The 16,240-nt window shown below is 39.8% G+C and overlaps 4 protein-coding genes across 4 annotated transcripts; 1 reads left to right on the top strand and 3 right to left on the bottom strand.

Annotated features, from left to right (window-relative positions):
- Nucleotides 1–398: 398 nt before the first annotated feature.
- On the bottom strand, nucleotides 399–2,044 carry LOC143349806 (uncharacterized). Its single transcript, XM_076781355.1, has 4 exons — nucleotides 1,914–2,044; nucleotides 1,547–1,772; nucleotides 1,083–1,396; nucleotides 399–864 (listed from the first exon to the last, which is right to left on the bottom strand). The coding sequence occupies exons 1-4, from the start codon at nucleotides 1,972–1,974 to the stop codon at nucleotides 689–691; spliced, it is 777 nt and encodes a 258-aa protein (XP_076637470.1). The 5' UTR covers nucleotides 1,975–2,044; the 3' UTR covers nucleotides 399–688.
- Nucleotides 2,045–2,739: 695 nt separating this feature from the next.
- LOC143350313 (uncharacterized) lies at nucleotides 2,740–4,574 on the bottom strand. Its single transcript, XM_076782350.1, has 3 exons — nucleotides 4,265–4,574; nucleotides 3,347–3,583; nucleotides 2,740–3,261 (listed from the first exon to the last, which is right to left on the bottom strand). The coding sequence occupies exons 1-3, from the start codon at nucleotides 4,320–4,322 to the stop codon at nucleotides 2,939–2,941; spliced, it is 618 nt and encodes a 205-aa protein (XP_076638465.1). The 5' UTR covers nucleotides 4,323–4,574; the 3' UTR covers nucleotides 2,740–2,938.
- Nucleotides 4,575–7,066: 2,492 nt separating this feature from the next.
- On the top strand, nucleotides 7,067–12,632 carry LOC143347941 (uncharacterized). The gene is made up of 5 exons (XM_076777619.1): nucleotides 7,067–7,296; nucleotides 9,565–10,317; nucleotides 10,912–11,029; nucleotides 11,661–11,808; nucleotides 11,912–12,632. The coding sequence occupies exons 1-5, from the start codon at nucleotides 7,206–7,208 to the stop codon at nucleotides 12,098–12,100; spliced, it is 1,299 nt and encodes a 432-aa protein (XP_076633734.1). The 5' UTR covers nucleotides 7,067–7,205; the 3' UTR covers nucleotides 12,101–12,632.
- Nucleotides 12,633–12,696: 64 nt separating this feature from the next.
- Nucleotides 12,697–13,853, bottom strand: LOC143347948 (uncharacterized). Its single transcript, XM_076777632.1, has 3 exons — nucleotides 13,581–13,853; nucleotides 13,033–13,344; nucleotides 12,697–12,905 (listed from the first exon to the last, which is right to left on the bottom strand). The coding sequence occupies exons 1-3, from the start codon at nucleotides 13,839–13,841 to the stop codon at nucleotides 12,705–12,707; spliced, it is 774 nt and encodes a 257-aa protein (XP_076633747.1). The 5' UTR covers nucleotides 13,842–13,853; the 3' UTR covers nucleotides 12,697–12,704.
- Nucleotides 13,854–16,240: the final 2,387 nt, after the last annotated feature.

The raw sequence follows: 16,240 nt of genomic DNA, 5'->3' as shown, positions 1-16,240 counted from the left end.
TGAAATATAAATTTCCTAGATCGACTAATAACTCAACAAAATCACCTGAGTTGTACCTTTAGCTCTTCCATTGAGGCTGAAACGCCCAATTTGTAGATGATATCCTTCGGCATTTGGTTGGCAGTACTTGAATTATCGCATAGTGCACTTGACCAATTTTGTGAGTTCAGATCTTAAAGCTTGTGAACCCTTCTTCGTGGTTCTTGATAATTTTTCTCTTTAATTATCGTCGAATTTATTATTCGAGTATAGGCAATACGTAATACTGTATGAAATGTAGTAAAACAATACGTACCGCCGAAATCCTATGCACTTTTGAGAAGAAAATTCCTTACTGAAAATATAATATAATAACAGTAATATTCCTTCTGTCGAATACGAATCTTCTTTCGCTTTATTCTTCTTTATTGATTCCTTACATTTACTATTTACATGTAATATATAATCATATATGTATATATTACTATTTTTAAGGACGGAATATTTTTGTACAATAAATATATTAACTTTCAATAACGATATACATGAATTGAGCTATAGTTAAGAAATATTTAAAATATTAAGTTTCTGCAAAGTTTTGAGCTGACATACAGTAAGGTTAAATACATCAATCGATGAAGGGCTGTTTGAAATTCTATCAACAACGGGTTAAATAATTAAAATTCGATAACGTCGAATCAATTAAAAATTAAAAATCGTAGTATGATCTGTAAGTAGGATGCCATTTGCGTATATGGACAGTTGGCTTTCTATTTTCCCATTGCGTCTGTTGCGTCGAAATATGTAGCATAATTGGTTCACGTCGTTGATGTTGTTGCGGTTCAATGGTAATGTCCAACTTCGGCACACGCGAAGCATGAGGACCTGAAAAATTTCTATCATCAGTCCATCGATCATTAAAGATGGTTCCATGTTTCTAAACACCGTGTTACTCGAAACTCATATCGAGAACTAATTTTACTCATTCCCAATTTGTCAGTTTATTCGTCTCGAACTTACATTCCAAATATGCAGCACTTCCTTTACGAACTAATAAAACTAATCATGGAACTCAGTAAACATTGCTAATCGATACATCCTACCGTTATTATTATGATTCGGATGAATGTTGGTCCAGATCGGTTGTCTGTGGCCTTGTTCCGGGAACCGGATATGCATGCCTTCCGAGAGTATAATGGTTCCTGCGCTCGACGAGGCGGAAGACGTTGCGTGGCCATTTTGGACAGTCCCGGACGAAGAAGCAGCAGCCCCGTTAACGAAACCAGGCGCTTGATTATTAAGGTTTCCTTGATTACCATGAACAGGATAATATTGGTTGACAGCTGCTTGACTTATAGAGCCAGCAACTCCTGACGGTCCCGCAGCAAATGACAACGATTGACTCTGCGAAACGGTACTGGAAATAAATTGCTTCATTATTTATAATCGAGGAGCGCTTACAGAAAACTGTGTAAACGCCAAAGTTACAAGGAACGTGTTATTCTGGGACTTCCATCTATCTTAAATTGTTGATTATACCACGGCTATTCTAATAATAAAAACGTACGGATGGCTGAAGCTGTTGCTCTCGGAGTATCCAAAGCCTTCGGGACCTACTTGGAAGCCCAAAGAGTGTGCATTGTTTCCTGTGTTCAAGTTGATATTTGCCGTGATCGGAATAGATAAAGATCGTTCGTTCTTCACGTCGGATTTTTCGTTCACTTGCTCCGGTATGAGTTCCGGTGGCGTGTTCCATCGTCGTTCGTTCTCCCCCGCAAGAAATGCGCGATCATCTACGGATTGAGACGCATCAGAATGTCTTTGTTGCTTACAGATTTATCGCGGTTCGATCACCGTACACTCGGAAATTTACGGGACGAGAATGCATCGCGCGAACCACATATCTTCAGCTTATGGAAATAGTAATTTTTTACCTGCCCACGCGACCAACAACACTAAACACACTGGTACGATGCAGAGACTTGTTCTGGCCATGTCTAACAGAGTTCTGACTTCTCCGTGCCAGCTCTTCGTCCTTTTTCAATAAGTATGAACGACCTTAGAGGCCTTATTGATATTCAGCGTGTGTCCATCGACGTAATACTCTTCGAACAAACGGAGTTTCGATCGCACGATGAGTCGAACGGCACGTAAATAAAAAAATGCGATTTTCGGCGAACAGCCATCAATTTGGGTTAATGTAATCTTGAGAACGAAAGTAGGCAACGAATTTACAATTTATCGAACACTTTCTAGAATTTACTATCCAGTAACAAATGTGAAGCAATTTATTAAGGATTTTACACGGTTTTCTTTTGGTCTGATTAATTGAAATTATTGAAATGTTTGTTTCTTTTTTAACCGTATTAGTTTCGTGGATACTGAATATAAATCTAGAAAACGAAACTGACGTCACGATCTATAATTATTTCAGTACTGATTGACCTTGTTTTCCGCAGTGATTTAGAACGCATTTTTCCAATCAGATTTTCCAGATAATTTTACGTTAATCGAAATCGATCTACGGTTTTAATGCAGTTACACGTATCAAAAGATAACAGACGAAACAAGAGGTCGTTACTTTCACCGGATGAATTGGTTTGAAGGTCCCACGAAGGTCATGCTATTAGACACGATCGAATTTACTTCAATGTTATTTACAAATTTTATTACAGTGCCAATTTTCATTTTCGTCTAGAAATTTTCAAATGATTAACATTTAAACCTTATTATTCGACGATAAAAATAATTCATGTCTTATTATATAAATCGTAGGTGTTTAAATGTATTAGTAACAGTCGACCTTTCCTTTCTTGGATCCTTTTCCAAAAGTGGGTACATTAATAAATAAAAATAAAAATTTCCTTCCCCCACTTCTCAAAAGTGGGCTTATTTATCTTGCGCTGTTCGTTATTCTTCTTGGCAATTTGAAGAACCATTTTCTCTTTCAGTTTCCTTCCTAATTTCCGGTCTGTAAACCATTCTCAACCTGCGGTTTCGCTAACATTGGCATTGTTTCATCCATTTCAGGCTCGTTCACAATCGTAGTAGTACTCTGTGAACCGTCATTTTCTATCGGTGTCAGCGTCGATTCTTTCCTTTCGCCCACGCTGCCGCCATTTGTCGTTTCAGGAACACTTTGCGCCAAGTCTTTCTTCGTATCTCCAGTCGCGTCAACTTTTTCTTTCCCCTTTTCGTCCTTCGTATTTTGAGGTTGCCCTTGCGTTTGATCGTTGCTGGTTCCTGGAGCCAATGCAGCATCGCAAGGTGTCTTCTTAGTAGCTGTTGAATAAACACATTTTAAAAATTATGATAGATCGTTGAGTACGTCTGTCACTCTTATTGCTTGCAATTGTTGTGGCGTTACCTTCGGTGAATTCTTTAAAAAGTTGGCGAATTTCTTTCTGAGACTTCTCCAGCGCCGAGATCTTCTTTCCCAAAGCAGCTATGGCGTCATCGTCCTCGTCTTTAAACAAACCACTTATCGAAAATGTCGGCATCCAGGAATTATAGGAACGGGCCTGAACCGTTGATTCTGGTTTGACCGTCCTTGTAACTCGACTAGTTTCAATATTGACTGGCCAACGGTTTGAGAGCGGGTTACCTGAAACACACATAGACATAGTTTGCCATAATCGCGATGGGGATTTGGTTCCTTCGACTTCTTAACGCCTCCCGCGCGCCAAAATTCAATCTCAACATTTCGATGGCGGTAATTAGATTCAAAATATGTCGAGTTAAACACGATTATTAGTCGAATTCGAATTAACGCGGACGCTATGCCTGTTTTATTTCTGTCTCGTGGAACGTGGACATCTTTGTACAGTACTATTATACATTACAACATTGTTTGAAAATTATGTGCGTCATTGGATATCCACGAACTGTCAGGCGATCGGGCATTTCGTGGCATTAAATCATCGGAACGTACGATCGATCATAATTTAATCGACTTTACGTTTCCTTATTAAATGATGTAAACGCATTTCTCGGTTTTTAGTTAAACACACGAATGATTCACGTTACTCGTATTCTTGAAAAACACGCTTTAGTCATTGTTATCGATTGCACGGCATATATCGTCGAATATCGAAGGTGTCGAGACTGTCGTCGGTTTGAATTAGCTGCATGGATATCAATTATTTTAAACGAATAGCTCGAATAATTTTAATGTTAAACACTGCGTAATTTGAAAACGATCGCGTTTAAAAATGGAATTAAGCTACATCCGAAGTAATAAATAACAAATAGGCTTATAATTTCCAAGAATATTGATAAAAATTACCTTTGACATCGCGTTGCAACGCGAAGAACATCGTGAATATCAAAACTATCACTTTCATCGTGATGTCTTTCAAAGTTCGTCGTTACTTCCTCACAAGTTACACAAAAACGAAGCCTTTACTGAAGCTTCTGCCTTCGATGGTCGATTTATATACCTTTGTTGAACCCATTAACAGGACCCATTATTTTGCTTACCGGTAGATCCTGTCCTGACCATTAGGAACTGCGTTATCTTTACGATACTAAGGCATTTCTGGTGCATATTGTTTTCACTTATAATAAGTGGCCTCGAAACATAGGCGTATCGGTTCACCTAAGGGTTTCTTTTATTCCAAAATGTACTTATCGCGATTGATAACGGTAATGCACAAGATTTCTCGATTATCGTCTCTTGCGTATCGAAACGTCGTCCTCTTAGCACTCTTTGAAACGAGGAAGCGAAAGATTGGACGAACATGGCATTTGCAGGGAGACGGGAAGCGAATTTCGCGCCGAGAAATATTTAAATTACAATGTAATTACCCATTAATGTTAACAACTTCCTCCTGTCTTGGTGGCAAAAAATCTCTTTTTGGTTACCTGAAATAATTACACGGTAGATGGACAGAAATTTCCGATTTCAATGTATCGTTTCGAGAGAAGGAGATGTGCCAATAGGTTTTTCTACCCACTGTACATGCTCGAGTCGTAGCTAGGTTACATGTCTTGACATTGAACCCGAGAGGCAGATGTTCCTCGCCTTCAGAGACAATGGACGCCTCCGTGAAACGGAACGAACGGCCGTTCCGATGCCACGGCGAATTAATACGCAGAAGGTAATCAACTTTCGCGATTGGGTATTCCCCGGCAGCGTCATTCGGCCGTTTCGAGGCAAGAAATTTATCTAGCACCAGCACGATCAAGGATTTACGTAAATTTTCTTTGATTCAAGTCAGTGTGAATTATCGAACAAACTGTTTACGCGAAATTAATAAAAATTTGGCTGGCCAGTAGAAAACATTTGTCGATGTAGAACGCCTACCGATGCAGACAGTCAAAGGCAAAAGTATTCGTTGGAGATTCCGTTTGAACGAATTATTAAGTAATCAAGAGATTTGTTTAAATTTGATTACGTCAGCTGCACGATTTCGAGCGTTATTTTGATGTAATATAATAGTGCAAATATATAAAAATGTACTACGATTGCTGGAACAGAGCAAGTGTCTATGTTAGTATGCATACTCGAAGGTATTGACTCTCAATTAGTAGAACGTGGCGTTTCCAGTGTCATTTCACCAACCGGAAGTCTAGAACCGTAATATATGCCCCGTAACTACGCGACAGATTTAATGTAATAGTATCAGCTTTTCTCATTTAATTTGACATTTCTTTCCATCAACGTTAGTCCTTTGGGAGTATCTCTATCGATCATCCAAATTAAATCGTTAATGGGATTGTTCATCGCGACCAAGAGCGATCTTTCGTGAATTACAAATTTTTCCGGAAACTTATGCAACAATGTTTATTCTAGCGAAGGGACCGCGTCGTTAATGACCGTTTCCACGAACGTAGGTGCAAAAGGTATCAATTTGTTACCTGCTACCCAATCATTAATCAACCATACTATCATCCTAATCGATTCATCGATCTAACCAATCGTGCAATACCAATCGTTTGCTTATTCATCTTTATGCACGATTTTGTTCTTCTCGAAAATAAAAAAATGCCGAACGACTGGCCTCAATTATCTTCGATCGCTCGTCACGCAAAACAGGATGTGAGAACAATTACGTTTCGACGTGGCGATTATTATTTATCGCAGGAGCGTAATTCTTCGATAGGAACAACGAATGATAAGTCAATTCATTATATTTTAAACATTGCGATTCGCTTCTTCGAAGATGTCAATAATTGAATCTCGATCGTTAGCCAAATGAAAATTGACGAAAAAAATGACACAGTCGAAATCTGTGATTCGATCGAACGATAATCATTGTCGAACGCCGTTTAACAATGACGCAAGCAATCATTAAAATTTCTGTCGGAACCGAACGGGACTTCTGAACGAATATTTTAAACCGACGCGTCTTCCGCTACATTTTCTAAAACCATTTTCCTCGATATATTCGAAGCATTAATTCACAAACATAACAGTAAAATTATTTACTATTTGCTTCGATCTTTTTCTTCGGTATCACGGGTTTATCGGAAACGATGCAAGAATTGCAATGGATAAAACGTGATAAAGAGAAAAACTAGATTTCGATATACAATACGTAATAGTAGCAAGGTTAGTAGATTATTTTACAAAGTCAATGCGAATTACAGATCTTGTTTTCAATGCAAAGTAAACTGTACACAGTTTATAAACGCGAATCGAAATAATTTATTTAGGCTCTTGGTTTGATATTAAAACTTGATCTTTCCAAGTCTATTTTAAGTTCCCCTCAGCATAATTATTCAGTTGAAACTCTTTGGATCGATATGAATTCTGACCATTATAATGGAACGTTTTAATAACGTAATAACAAATAGTAGGGGCTCTGCTACATTTCGTTCCATGTGAAAATGTTCGTCTAACTTTTTATGTAAATCGTAATTAAAACATATTTTCCAGCGTACGAAAATTGTTTTCGATCGCAGTGTTCACTTTTTTTTCTCACAAGTGATAAAAAATGGAACGAAAGAAAATCGCCGAGCTCTGAAATAAATTGTAAACACGATATCGTAGTTCGTAGAACTTTTAACGCGCGCGGAAAGTGCGGAAGCGACCGGAGGTGAGGAAGCAACGACGAGCGAAGACTATATAAGATGACGGAGGCGCCAATTGAGTCAGTCATTCCCGTGCAAACAGCGATAACGTCAGGATCGTTCGAATTCGTGAATTCCAGTAGTGACAGTCAGTGCAACAAGTATAAATTTCCTATTACGAGCGCTGTTCCGATCGATTGTTTCCTATTGAAATGGATATCAGGATCGTGGCGTTGATCGTACTCGTTGGCATCGTAGGATCTTTCAGCGAAGCACGTTCAGCATATGTCAGGATGCGTAGAAGTGAGTAGTCGCTCGAGTACACGCACAGACACGCCTGCTTTGTAGGAGCAATTATGGAGAAACTGTACTTGCCGCTAGCACGTGAATATGCACGAACTTGTTGCACGTGAACACTATACTTTGTCTTTCCCAGGACTGGAGAGTTATCGAATATTTCGAACGTTTCTGTGATCCACATACTCGATTAATATTATTCGAACGCCGTTTAAACGCTCGAGTATATTGACATCGGAATATTAAGCAATGTGGACTATAAATGAAATTCATCGACCTCGAAATAGCGGTTCACGAACAAAATAAATAAATTGAAATAAACGTAGAGCTTCGAAACTTTTGAATATTGTTTGTCAATTTTAACTATTTCAAATAATTTATATTCTTGAATTTAAATTTGAATTTGAGTTTGAATTTTAAGAAAGCTTTTGACTTTGTACTGGTCGTTTGTATTTTACTTTTCTAAATTAATTTTCTTTTTCTTTTTTATTTCTTCGTTCAATAATTTTGTCTGCTTAAGAAATATACGAATATCGAATTATTCGAATACTCCCAGGCCCAGTCTTGTGTCGATAAAATCCGTACTAGTAGCTAATAATATGTAAATAAAGAAAAGCCATCGTCGACACGGCAACCGGACCGATTTAAATATAATCGTGACGCAATATTTTGTTTGCAATTACGCTCTTTAATTAACACGTTCGTAGATGAATACGACTCGTAGGAGTGTTGCTTAACAGCCTCAACGGTTCGAGTATCATTTCCAAAGAAATCGTCTTCCATTGCGTAAGTCGAGAATAATAAAAATTGTGTCCAACAATAAGTTGCGTAACGTTCGCTGTGCATTTAAACCGGACTCGCGACGGGACACGGAAATTTTCGGATAATTGCGAAACGTTAATAGCGAAGTGTTAATAAATTTTCGACGGCCAATGGAAACCGTTGCGAAGGATGTTTACGTTTATCGATGGCGAGAAACAGGTCCGCGAGCTCTGATTTATGGCGATGGAAGGATTACACGAGAAGCAGAAATCGGTTATTTGAAGGAGAACCGTACGTCAAACACATTTGCAATCATTTTTTGCGTTCGACTAAACTGGTCGACAGCGAGGAGTTTATACGATCGATGATTTCTTTGGAGAGATAAAAAACGTTAGCGCCTCGATTTAAATATATTCAGCTACCATTCTATTAACAATTTACAAATCGAGTTCTAGAATCAGTAAGTTACGAATAAATAAATAGTTGACCTTGTATTAAATTGAACTTCCTTGTTAAATTTTTATTAATACTGCAGAATATGCCAAGTGTCGATGTTAAAGAAACATCGGTTGCATAATTCGTAATAATCGTCGTCGAAAGATGGTTTTAAAATAACCGGTTACCGCTTAATCTGTGTAAAAATGAGCGGCGTATCGATAATCGATCATTTCTCGCATGTGTAATCACTGTCACTTCTCCAGTGCACTCACTTTTCTGTGTAAGCGTTGTGCATGTAGTGTGTACGACGAACGACGATAACTTGTCGCGACATTTCTGTGAACCGTGACCTCGTTTACTTTCTACCTTGAACTCTACCACGATACTTTCTTTCGACTTCCTTCGCTTGTATCATTTCTCGTCACGCACTCCGCAACATTATTTGATAATTATTAAAATTCTTAAGTTTCTTAAAAAGAAAGTTACCGTTCCTGTATTTTTCTCAGTTTCATTTCGATCGAACGACCACACGTCGACGTTAGCAGTCTCATAATTTCTAAATCTGTTGGACAACGTCTAACCTTCGTTTATTTCCTGCTCTGCGACTAACGTTCTTCACTTTCCACTCTACAGCCGTCCGCGTCCCATTGTACGTGTCGGTTGGGTAAATCCCAACGTCTCCGAACGAGGAAATTAGCAGGTCTGGGTTAGGTCCGTGAAATTATCATTCGAATATGTGTTTGGCCGAGTCAGTGTCGCATGGAAATATTTCCTGCATGTCTCTATGTTACTCGAAAACAGTCGATACCCTCGAACTGCACGGAACCACCATAACCGTCGGACTAAAGTTTCAAACGGAAAGAGATACTTCTGTTAACATTTATGTGTGTCGAAACTATCTTTTCACATGCATGTTGGTGAAGGAGCTGGTGAGGCCAGATGCGCTCACGGAATCTGCTGGATAAAAGCATGTCGTCGATAACAAACATGGATCCGCAAATATCTAGCAACGCGTTTGCCTGGGAACAGTTAACGATACGAACGTTGGTGTTTTGTTTCTTTTCATCGGCGAAGATGGATTGGAAGAGAGTGTCATGGAATTCGACGGGCCGTCGAGGACGAGACGAGAATCCGTCGATTCGAGCACTGTCGAAAGCACCGCTACGCCTAAGTCCACCGCCTCTGCACGCAGCACCAGTCCCGCGATAACCACTAAAAAACCAGATCCCACGACCGAGTCCTCGTCCAATTCAAGTCCTACGACCAGTCCCACGCCTGGCTCGAGTTCAACAGCACCGAAATCGAGTCCTACGACCGATCCAGCGACGACCAAGTCGGAGGAGACCGCCGCGACGACGCCTGCGCCAAAGAAGCCAACGGATCCTGGAAAATCAAAGTCGACGACCGCGGCGCCGGCCATAGGCTCGCGGATCGACCCGTCCAAGGACGAGCCGCCGCAGCCCGATAAGAAGCCTGATTCGAAGTCTCCTGGGAAACCGATGCTATCGAAGGCGAATCCTACCTATCCTACGTACCCAACTTATCCGTACAACCCTTTCGTCGGGTCAAGTTACGGACCTGTTTACGTGTCACCTTACGGTGATTCTACTTTCAACTCTATACCAGGCCCTGACAGCTATGGCTGGACCTCGAGCAACAGCGGTGGGTCTGGCATGGCGTCGTCTTTCGCTAGTTCCGGAACTTTTGGCGCTCCAAACTACGCGAAACCGTCGATAAACGACCGTGGAGCATTCGTCGACAACACGCCACAAGCAGCCAATATACCCAACTATATTAACCCTGGAGGATTCGGTTACTTTGGAGGAGGTAATGTTCAATGAGCTGGCAAACTCAAACTCAAACTCGAGGATTTCATCTTGAAGACTGTCGGGGGAATATGCATGCATGCGCTGTGACGATCTGCGTTTTGGGGGAATCGATGCCATGCGGGGGATGGCGAGAAACGAGCTTCCCTTTGGTGACGATAAGATTAACGAAACGGTCTCGTCTTTCGAAGCATCTCTTGGGAACGCAGTTTGTAGAGCTATATTCCGGAGCTCTATTCCGAAGTTAGAAAATAATTCTATAGGATAGTTGTACGCTGTTTGACACGTTCGATTCTATTACTGTAGTTTTCAGCGCGTGCTGAGCGATCAAACTTCAGTGTCGAAAGGGTAACAATTGCATTATCGTGGAAACGTTATAGAATGAGAAATGTGTTGTCGGTTCTAATCAAATAAATTATTTAAATATTTCCTGATTTTTCATGAACATTGATTCAACACGTTTTCTTGTAATCTCTGTACGAACGTATCCACACGCCACGGCGCAATCACACGAATTTCGAGGAGAGTAGGAAGATTTTGCACGACAGTTTATGGTCTTCGAAAACATTCTTGACACGTTTTTTACTTTTTACAGACGCTCCATTTTTCGATCCAGGTTTCGCGTTCCCCACCTACGATTTTAATAGCCTTCAGCAGCAAATGCAGGACAATTGGAGACGATTACAGGACCAGATCCAAAGACAGCAACAACAGTACGTTTCAAAGCTTCAGTAAATATATTTTTGATCGAATTACGCGAAGGAGAGGTAAAGTTTTTACGCGGGTAAAAATTTCGAACAATAGACAAAACTAATAATTTATTTTCTACGTTCCATACGTTTAATTACTGTTATTTCAACAAAAACTTGACTCAATTATTCGACGAATTTTAGTTCTTACGTGAACACGTTTCCTGTCATTGAAAAGAATCATTAATCTTTTTACAGCACTTGAATAAACTTTGTTCCTCGTCGAGGAAACATGGTACTATTATCTTTTGTCATTTGTCAGTTGTGAATACAATGTAAACGTGGTGAAGTAATGGGTGACAATCAACAATGCATACGATGAGTCACAATAATTCGCTGAGCAAGCTAATAACTCGAAGTGGTCGAAGTGTTGTCAATTTAAAAGCGAATGAATATTTCGATGAAAACTTTTTTAACTTTTTGGCAAATTAAGCTAGTTTTATTCATTTACTACTTCCACGTTTATTTCTTCATGCGATCTCACGTTTGTGGCTTATATCGAGGGATTACTGTACTCTTTTGAATCGTAAAAAAGAATCAATTGAATTTAAATCGACTTGTATCGTGTGAGTTAATACGAGTTCCTTTTTAACAGGATCTTTGATACAGCTAATCGCATAAACACCGATGCAGCCCAAGGTACTAGCAGTTCTAGCAGTACTAGCAACACCAACTCACAGAGTGCAGTTTCCAGCATCCAATTAGGACCTGGTGGTGGTTACCACGCTGCTGTACTCAATCCGGTATATTTTTTGTATTATTCACTCAAACAATATTTATAATTTTGGTCAGCAACGAATGATATAAAAATTTTTACAGTACTAAACCATATTTTTTATTTTTTAGGGTGCCCCTGGAGTAGAGTCAAGATTCGCTGAGGAGCTTCCACCACCGTCTGGAGGCAGTTATTCAGTGTTCACTAGCAGCAGTAGCAACACAATGATTGGTCCAGATGGCAAACCAATCTCTCACAAGGTTTCGACAACCGGTGTCAATGACAATGGAAAAGTTCATTTCCGTACCGTTGAAGTATAAGAGATCCTGCTAACTATGAAACAACAACAGCTTTTATCGAAACACACTCGATAAAACGCAGAATTTCTTATCCTTTCTACATTTTCTTCCCTTTGATTCAAGGTCCTCTATAACTCAGGTTTATAAACAATACTTTAATCGTTTACTTGTGAAATATATTTAATCGAATGCTATAAAAATACTCTATGTATTTAATAAGTACAATTCAGCGTAGAATTGTGTTTCAATCGATCTAGATAATGATTGCCGCAAGTAAAGAGATCTTTGGATAATTTTAAACTTACAGGCTAGCACGCGCTGACTTGCGTTCGAAAACCAATATTACCGAAAAATCGATGCCCAAGAACTCATCGTCCTTTCCTGTTAGCCGATCATTGTACGATAACTGTTATTCTACCCACCTAGTTATTTAATGTAGGTATAATTAATTTGCGTTTTAAGATACGCAACTCTTTGCGCGCCTGTCTTTCCCCGTCTGAAATTCCCTTCTTGTGAAACGAAAGTCAAAAATATACCATTATTTGATACTGTTCGTACGTTTATTACACTGGATAATAATATTTAAGACGAAACGATCGAACGTCCGCGATACATTGCATTTTTATTAATTGTTGCCTTGAGACTTGCTAAGCGGCGGTTCGATCTTATCGTCCACAACAGGTGTACCGAACGACCGTCCGCCATAATTTGAGAATCTTCTGCCTGCAAATTCTATCGGATGATGATAATGCCAGGTAATTTGAGGTCTTTGGAAATTCCTCTGGCCCTGATACCAAGGTTCACCGTCACGATAACGAGTTTGAATCTGTAATACGTTTTATTCGATTTAAATAGTTTCTCACTGAAAATGGAAGGACCATTTCCAGTGCTAAATTAATTGGTCGCAAAGCCACTGTTTGATGTTTGATTCGATTAGAAATTGTGTTATTTGCCTGTGGAATGTTGTACGAATGCGTCTTTGGACGAAAAGCACCCTCGCGTCGGAAATCGGGGAGGTGGAAATCACGATCTTCTACGCCGCGAACTCCATCGATCACTGGAATATCATTTATCGTAGGTCTCTCGGTTTTTGCTATTACTTTCAGATGCACGTCGGTTACGATGTTGCCATCCTCGTCTCGATCGGTAGACACGGATATCTTGCACACGCCACTTTTGCACGCGTCGGTGCTTGGTTTCATTGATTTCCCATTGATAACGATTTGAATGTTATCAGTAATATCTGGTTGCTTCGTCGGATCATCCTAGAAAATGTTTAATTACCAGCGTCCTACTTGGACAACGTTCAGAAAAATATTTTTATGCGAGTTGTATAAAATTTATACCTGCATAAAGTGCATTGGATTCGAAATAATTAAATTCAAAGGTATGGATAAAAATATGCTAATTAAAACAAGTTACTTGGAAGGAAGAGGGGAACAGACTCCATAGCAAGATTAGAATATTAAACAGCACTGTCCAAAGCGACAAATTTACTCACTTGTACCAAATCGCTTTTCAATATCTTCGAATCGTCGGATTTGATAAAATCGAGGCTCTCTGAATTGTTAACTTCGTTCAAATCCACGACTGCTTTCGGTTCAGAATCGTTCGAAACAAGTTCATCCTCTTCCGAGTGAAAATAGATCAACGGGGAAACAATATCCGTGCACGACGCTAAATTTTTCGACGCAAGTGTCACCGAAAGAATGACGAGAACAATCCTTCTCATCTGTTTCTCCATTGTTTGTTCAACTGGCATTGTCTTTTTTTCTTTAGGTGTCTTTAGCGTCGCGCAAAGAGGCCTCTTCGAGGAAGGGATAAGTATTCCGACAGGATGTGTATAGCATAACGACGATAATGATTACCGTGTAGCCTTGTACCATTAGCAACGACATCGCGAATTAGGCGATAGGTGGCAGGCAGTCCAATGTCTCTGATATTCGATCACAGACTAGGTATACGAGTAGACTTTACACCATAGACGAAATATACGAATAGACCTTTCACTTTATGAACTTTCGTGGCCCAATTTGACTGCCATACCGACCTGAAAATTCGGGGGTGATTTTAGTCCTCTTCTCATGTCAGTTGAGAAACTATTCACTGAATTAATATTGATAAGCAAATAGCTGTATTGTTGCATAAATACATGTGAGTTGATTATGGAAGAGATTAAAATTTACTTCTGAATCTGTTGGTAACGTTGGGAATGACACGAAAATGGTAATGGGGTTTTGAGACCCCATAAAAATGGTCCGAAAAAATACATTGGGTGAAAGATCTACTCGTATACTTTGTCTCTGACAATACTCTAGAATCTTTGATGAATTAAAACTAATCTAGCGAAGAAGCTCTATATTTATGATGACCTATGCAAAGCGGATCGCAGCCTAATTTGCTAATACTATTTAGTTTTTAATTAATAATTGTATTACCCAGCTAAGAATGATACGATTATTAATTAAACGCTAAATAATATTACCCAGGTCTCACCACGTGGAGGTTGCTGCGAACGGAGACCCGCCCTAACCGATTCCCAACCACCCTCCATTAATAAAGATCTTTGGTGACCAACGATCGTTGGTCGAAGAAGAAACAAACGAAAGTGTAACTAATGAAAGATGCACAACCAACGAAAAGAGTTGAAAGAATTTTCAAAAGAATTTTTCTTCCGATAAAAATAACCTGCCTAACATAAAACTCAAGAAACAATTCTAAATTCGCAGCCATTAGCTCGGTGTCACCCACGAAGAATAACTTTTCTATCGTGGGTGACACCGATTACCAGGTCCCACCACGAGGAGGTTGCTGCGAGTGGAGACCCGAAGGGAGATAGATGGAATCAAAGTTCCATCGATCTCCCTTTTACATTCTTACAAGCTAGATCACTAAACTAGAGAGATAGAAGGAAGCAATGTTCCTTCGATCTTCTAGTTTAGTTGTACCAAGTAATTATTTCGTTTAAAAAGGAGTGAAGCTAAATTATGGGAGACGCGACGCGACGCGATGCTGAACCGTGCAGCAGATCTTCGGATCGAATCGACACTACCCTTGGTAGATTGATTTCTATTTCTAGAAATCGATCTATCATTGGCAGGCGACTAGATCTTTCGGACAAACTGGACGGCCGATCACATGTTTCGTTTGACGAAACAGTGGTGACCGAAGCAAGAAACGAGAGAACGAGTCGAGAGAAGCTACTTGTTAAATAATTACTTGGCAATATTGGGAGACATACAATAGGGACTTAAAATTAACGTCGAAGCTCAAGTCTAGTCAAGTTGAAGCTAAAATTCGGACGATAGAAGGAAACAAAGTTCCTTGGATGTTGTACCAAGCAATTATATGGTTAAAAAGAGGGATGAAGCTAAATCGTGGGATACCCGACGCGACGCGATGCTGTACCGTGCAGCTGATCCGAGGATCGAACCTACTGCCCTTGCTAACTCGATCTCAACAAGAAAACAGAGAACTGCAACCCCGAATCGAGGTCTCCATTTCTCCAACGCAACCCGCCGGGAGCCCGAAGGACCCGACTTAGGCTGTCTGACAAAGAGAGAGTACCTGAGACAGGGTCGACTTCCGCTGGAAGGTATGCGTTTCCGCAGAATACGGAAACTCCACACCTTCCAGCGAAGTGCCGTTTTCCCTCAATCAAGCTTACCAAGGGAAGGCGATTAGATCTTTCGGACCAGATACACGGCCGATCACATGTTTCAATCGATGAAACAGCGGTGACCGAAGCTAGGAACGAGGGAACGAGAAAACGAGAAGCTACTTATTGAATAATTGCTTGGTAGGACGCGGAAATATGTACAATAAAGAAATCTTCGACGTTAAATTTAAGATTCGCGACGAAGCTTAAATCTAATCGACTTAGAACTAAATGTCCCTCGGCGGTTGTGGCGTACTCCCTCGATGTCCCTGTGAATAATCTGAAACTAAAATTGATACCCATATTAGTGACATACGAAAGGAAATTTAATAACCACCATGCAAACTAGACGAAGCAATGGAATAATTAGTCGTGCTGATGTACCTAAGAATGAAAATCTATAAGATTCTCGATGTTAGACCTACCTAAGGAAATGTACAAAATTTACACATAATAAAACTAAAGTATTCTACCTATACTTGCGTAACGAGAGTATAAAGTCG

The sequence above is a fragment of the Colletes latitarsis genome, chromosome 2, assembly GCF_051014445.1.
Source record: "Colletes latitarsis isolate SP2378_abdomen chromosome 2, iyColLati1, whole genome shotgun sequence".
Classification (NCBI taxonomy): domain Eukaryota; kingdom Metazoa; phylum Arthropoda; class Insecta; order Hymenoptera; family Colletidae; genus Colletes; species Colletes latitarsis.
Note: the sequence above shows the minus strand (reverse complement) of the source record. Positions and strands in the feature narration are given on the sequence as shown.

Coding starts and splice junctions, on each gene's coding strand:
- LOC143349806 (XM_076781355.1), bottom strand. CDS start 1,974: ATGGCCAGAACAAGTCTCTGCATCGTACCAGTGTGTTTAGTGTTGTTG. Junction 1,773..1,913: donor GTTGTTGGTCGCGTGGGCAG/GTAAAAAATTAC, acceptor CTCAATCCGTAG/ATGATCGCGCATTTCTTGCG. Junction 865..1,082: donor TCCGAATCATAATAATAACG/GTAGGATGTATC, acceptor GAAATTTTTCAG/GTCCTCATGCTTCGCGTGTG.
- LOC143350313 (XM_076782350.1), bottom strand. CDS start 4,322: ATGAAAGTGATAGTTTTGATATTCACGATGTTCTTCGCGTTGCAACGC. Junction 3,584..4,264: donor GTTGCAACGCGATGTCAAAG/GTAATTTTTATC, acceptor TGTGTGTTTCAG/GTAACCCGCTCTCAAACCGT. Junction 3,262..3,346: donor TTTTAAAGAATTCACCGAAG/GTAACGCCACAA, acceptor TTTATTCAACAG/CTACTAAGAAGACACCTTGC.
- LOC143347941 (XM_076777619.1), top strand. CDS start 7,206: ATGGATATCAGGATCGTGGCGTTGATCGTACTCGTTGGCATCGTAGGA. Junction 7,297..9,564: donor ATATGTCAGGATGCGTAGAA/GTGAGTAGTCGC, acceptor TCATCGGCGAAG/ATGGATTGGAAGAGAGTGTC. Junction 11,809..11,911: donor ACGCTGCTGTACTCAATCCG/GTATATTTTTTG, acceptor TTTATTTTTTAG/GGTGCCCCTGGAGTAGAGTC.
- LOC143347948 (XM_076777632.1), bottom strand. CDS start 13,841: ATGCCAGTTGAACAAACAATGGAGAAACAGATGAGAAGGATTGTTCTC. Junction 13,345..13,580: donor TGAAAAGCGATTTGGTACAA/GTGAGTAAATTT, acceptor AACATTTTCTAG/GATGATCCGACGAAGCAACC. Junction 12,906..13,032: donor ATTCGTACAACATTCCACAG/GCAAATAACACA, acceptor AACGTATTACAG/ATTCAAACTCGTTATCGTGA.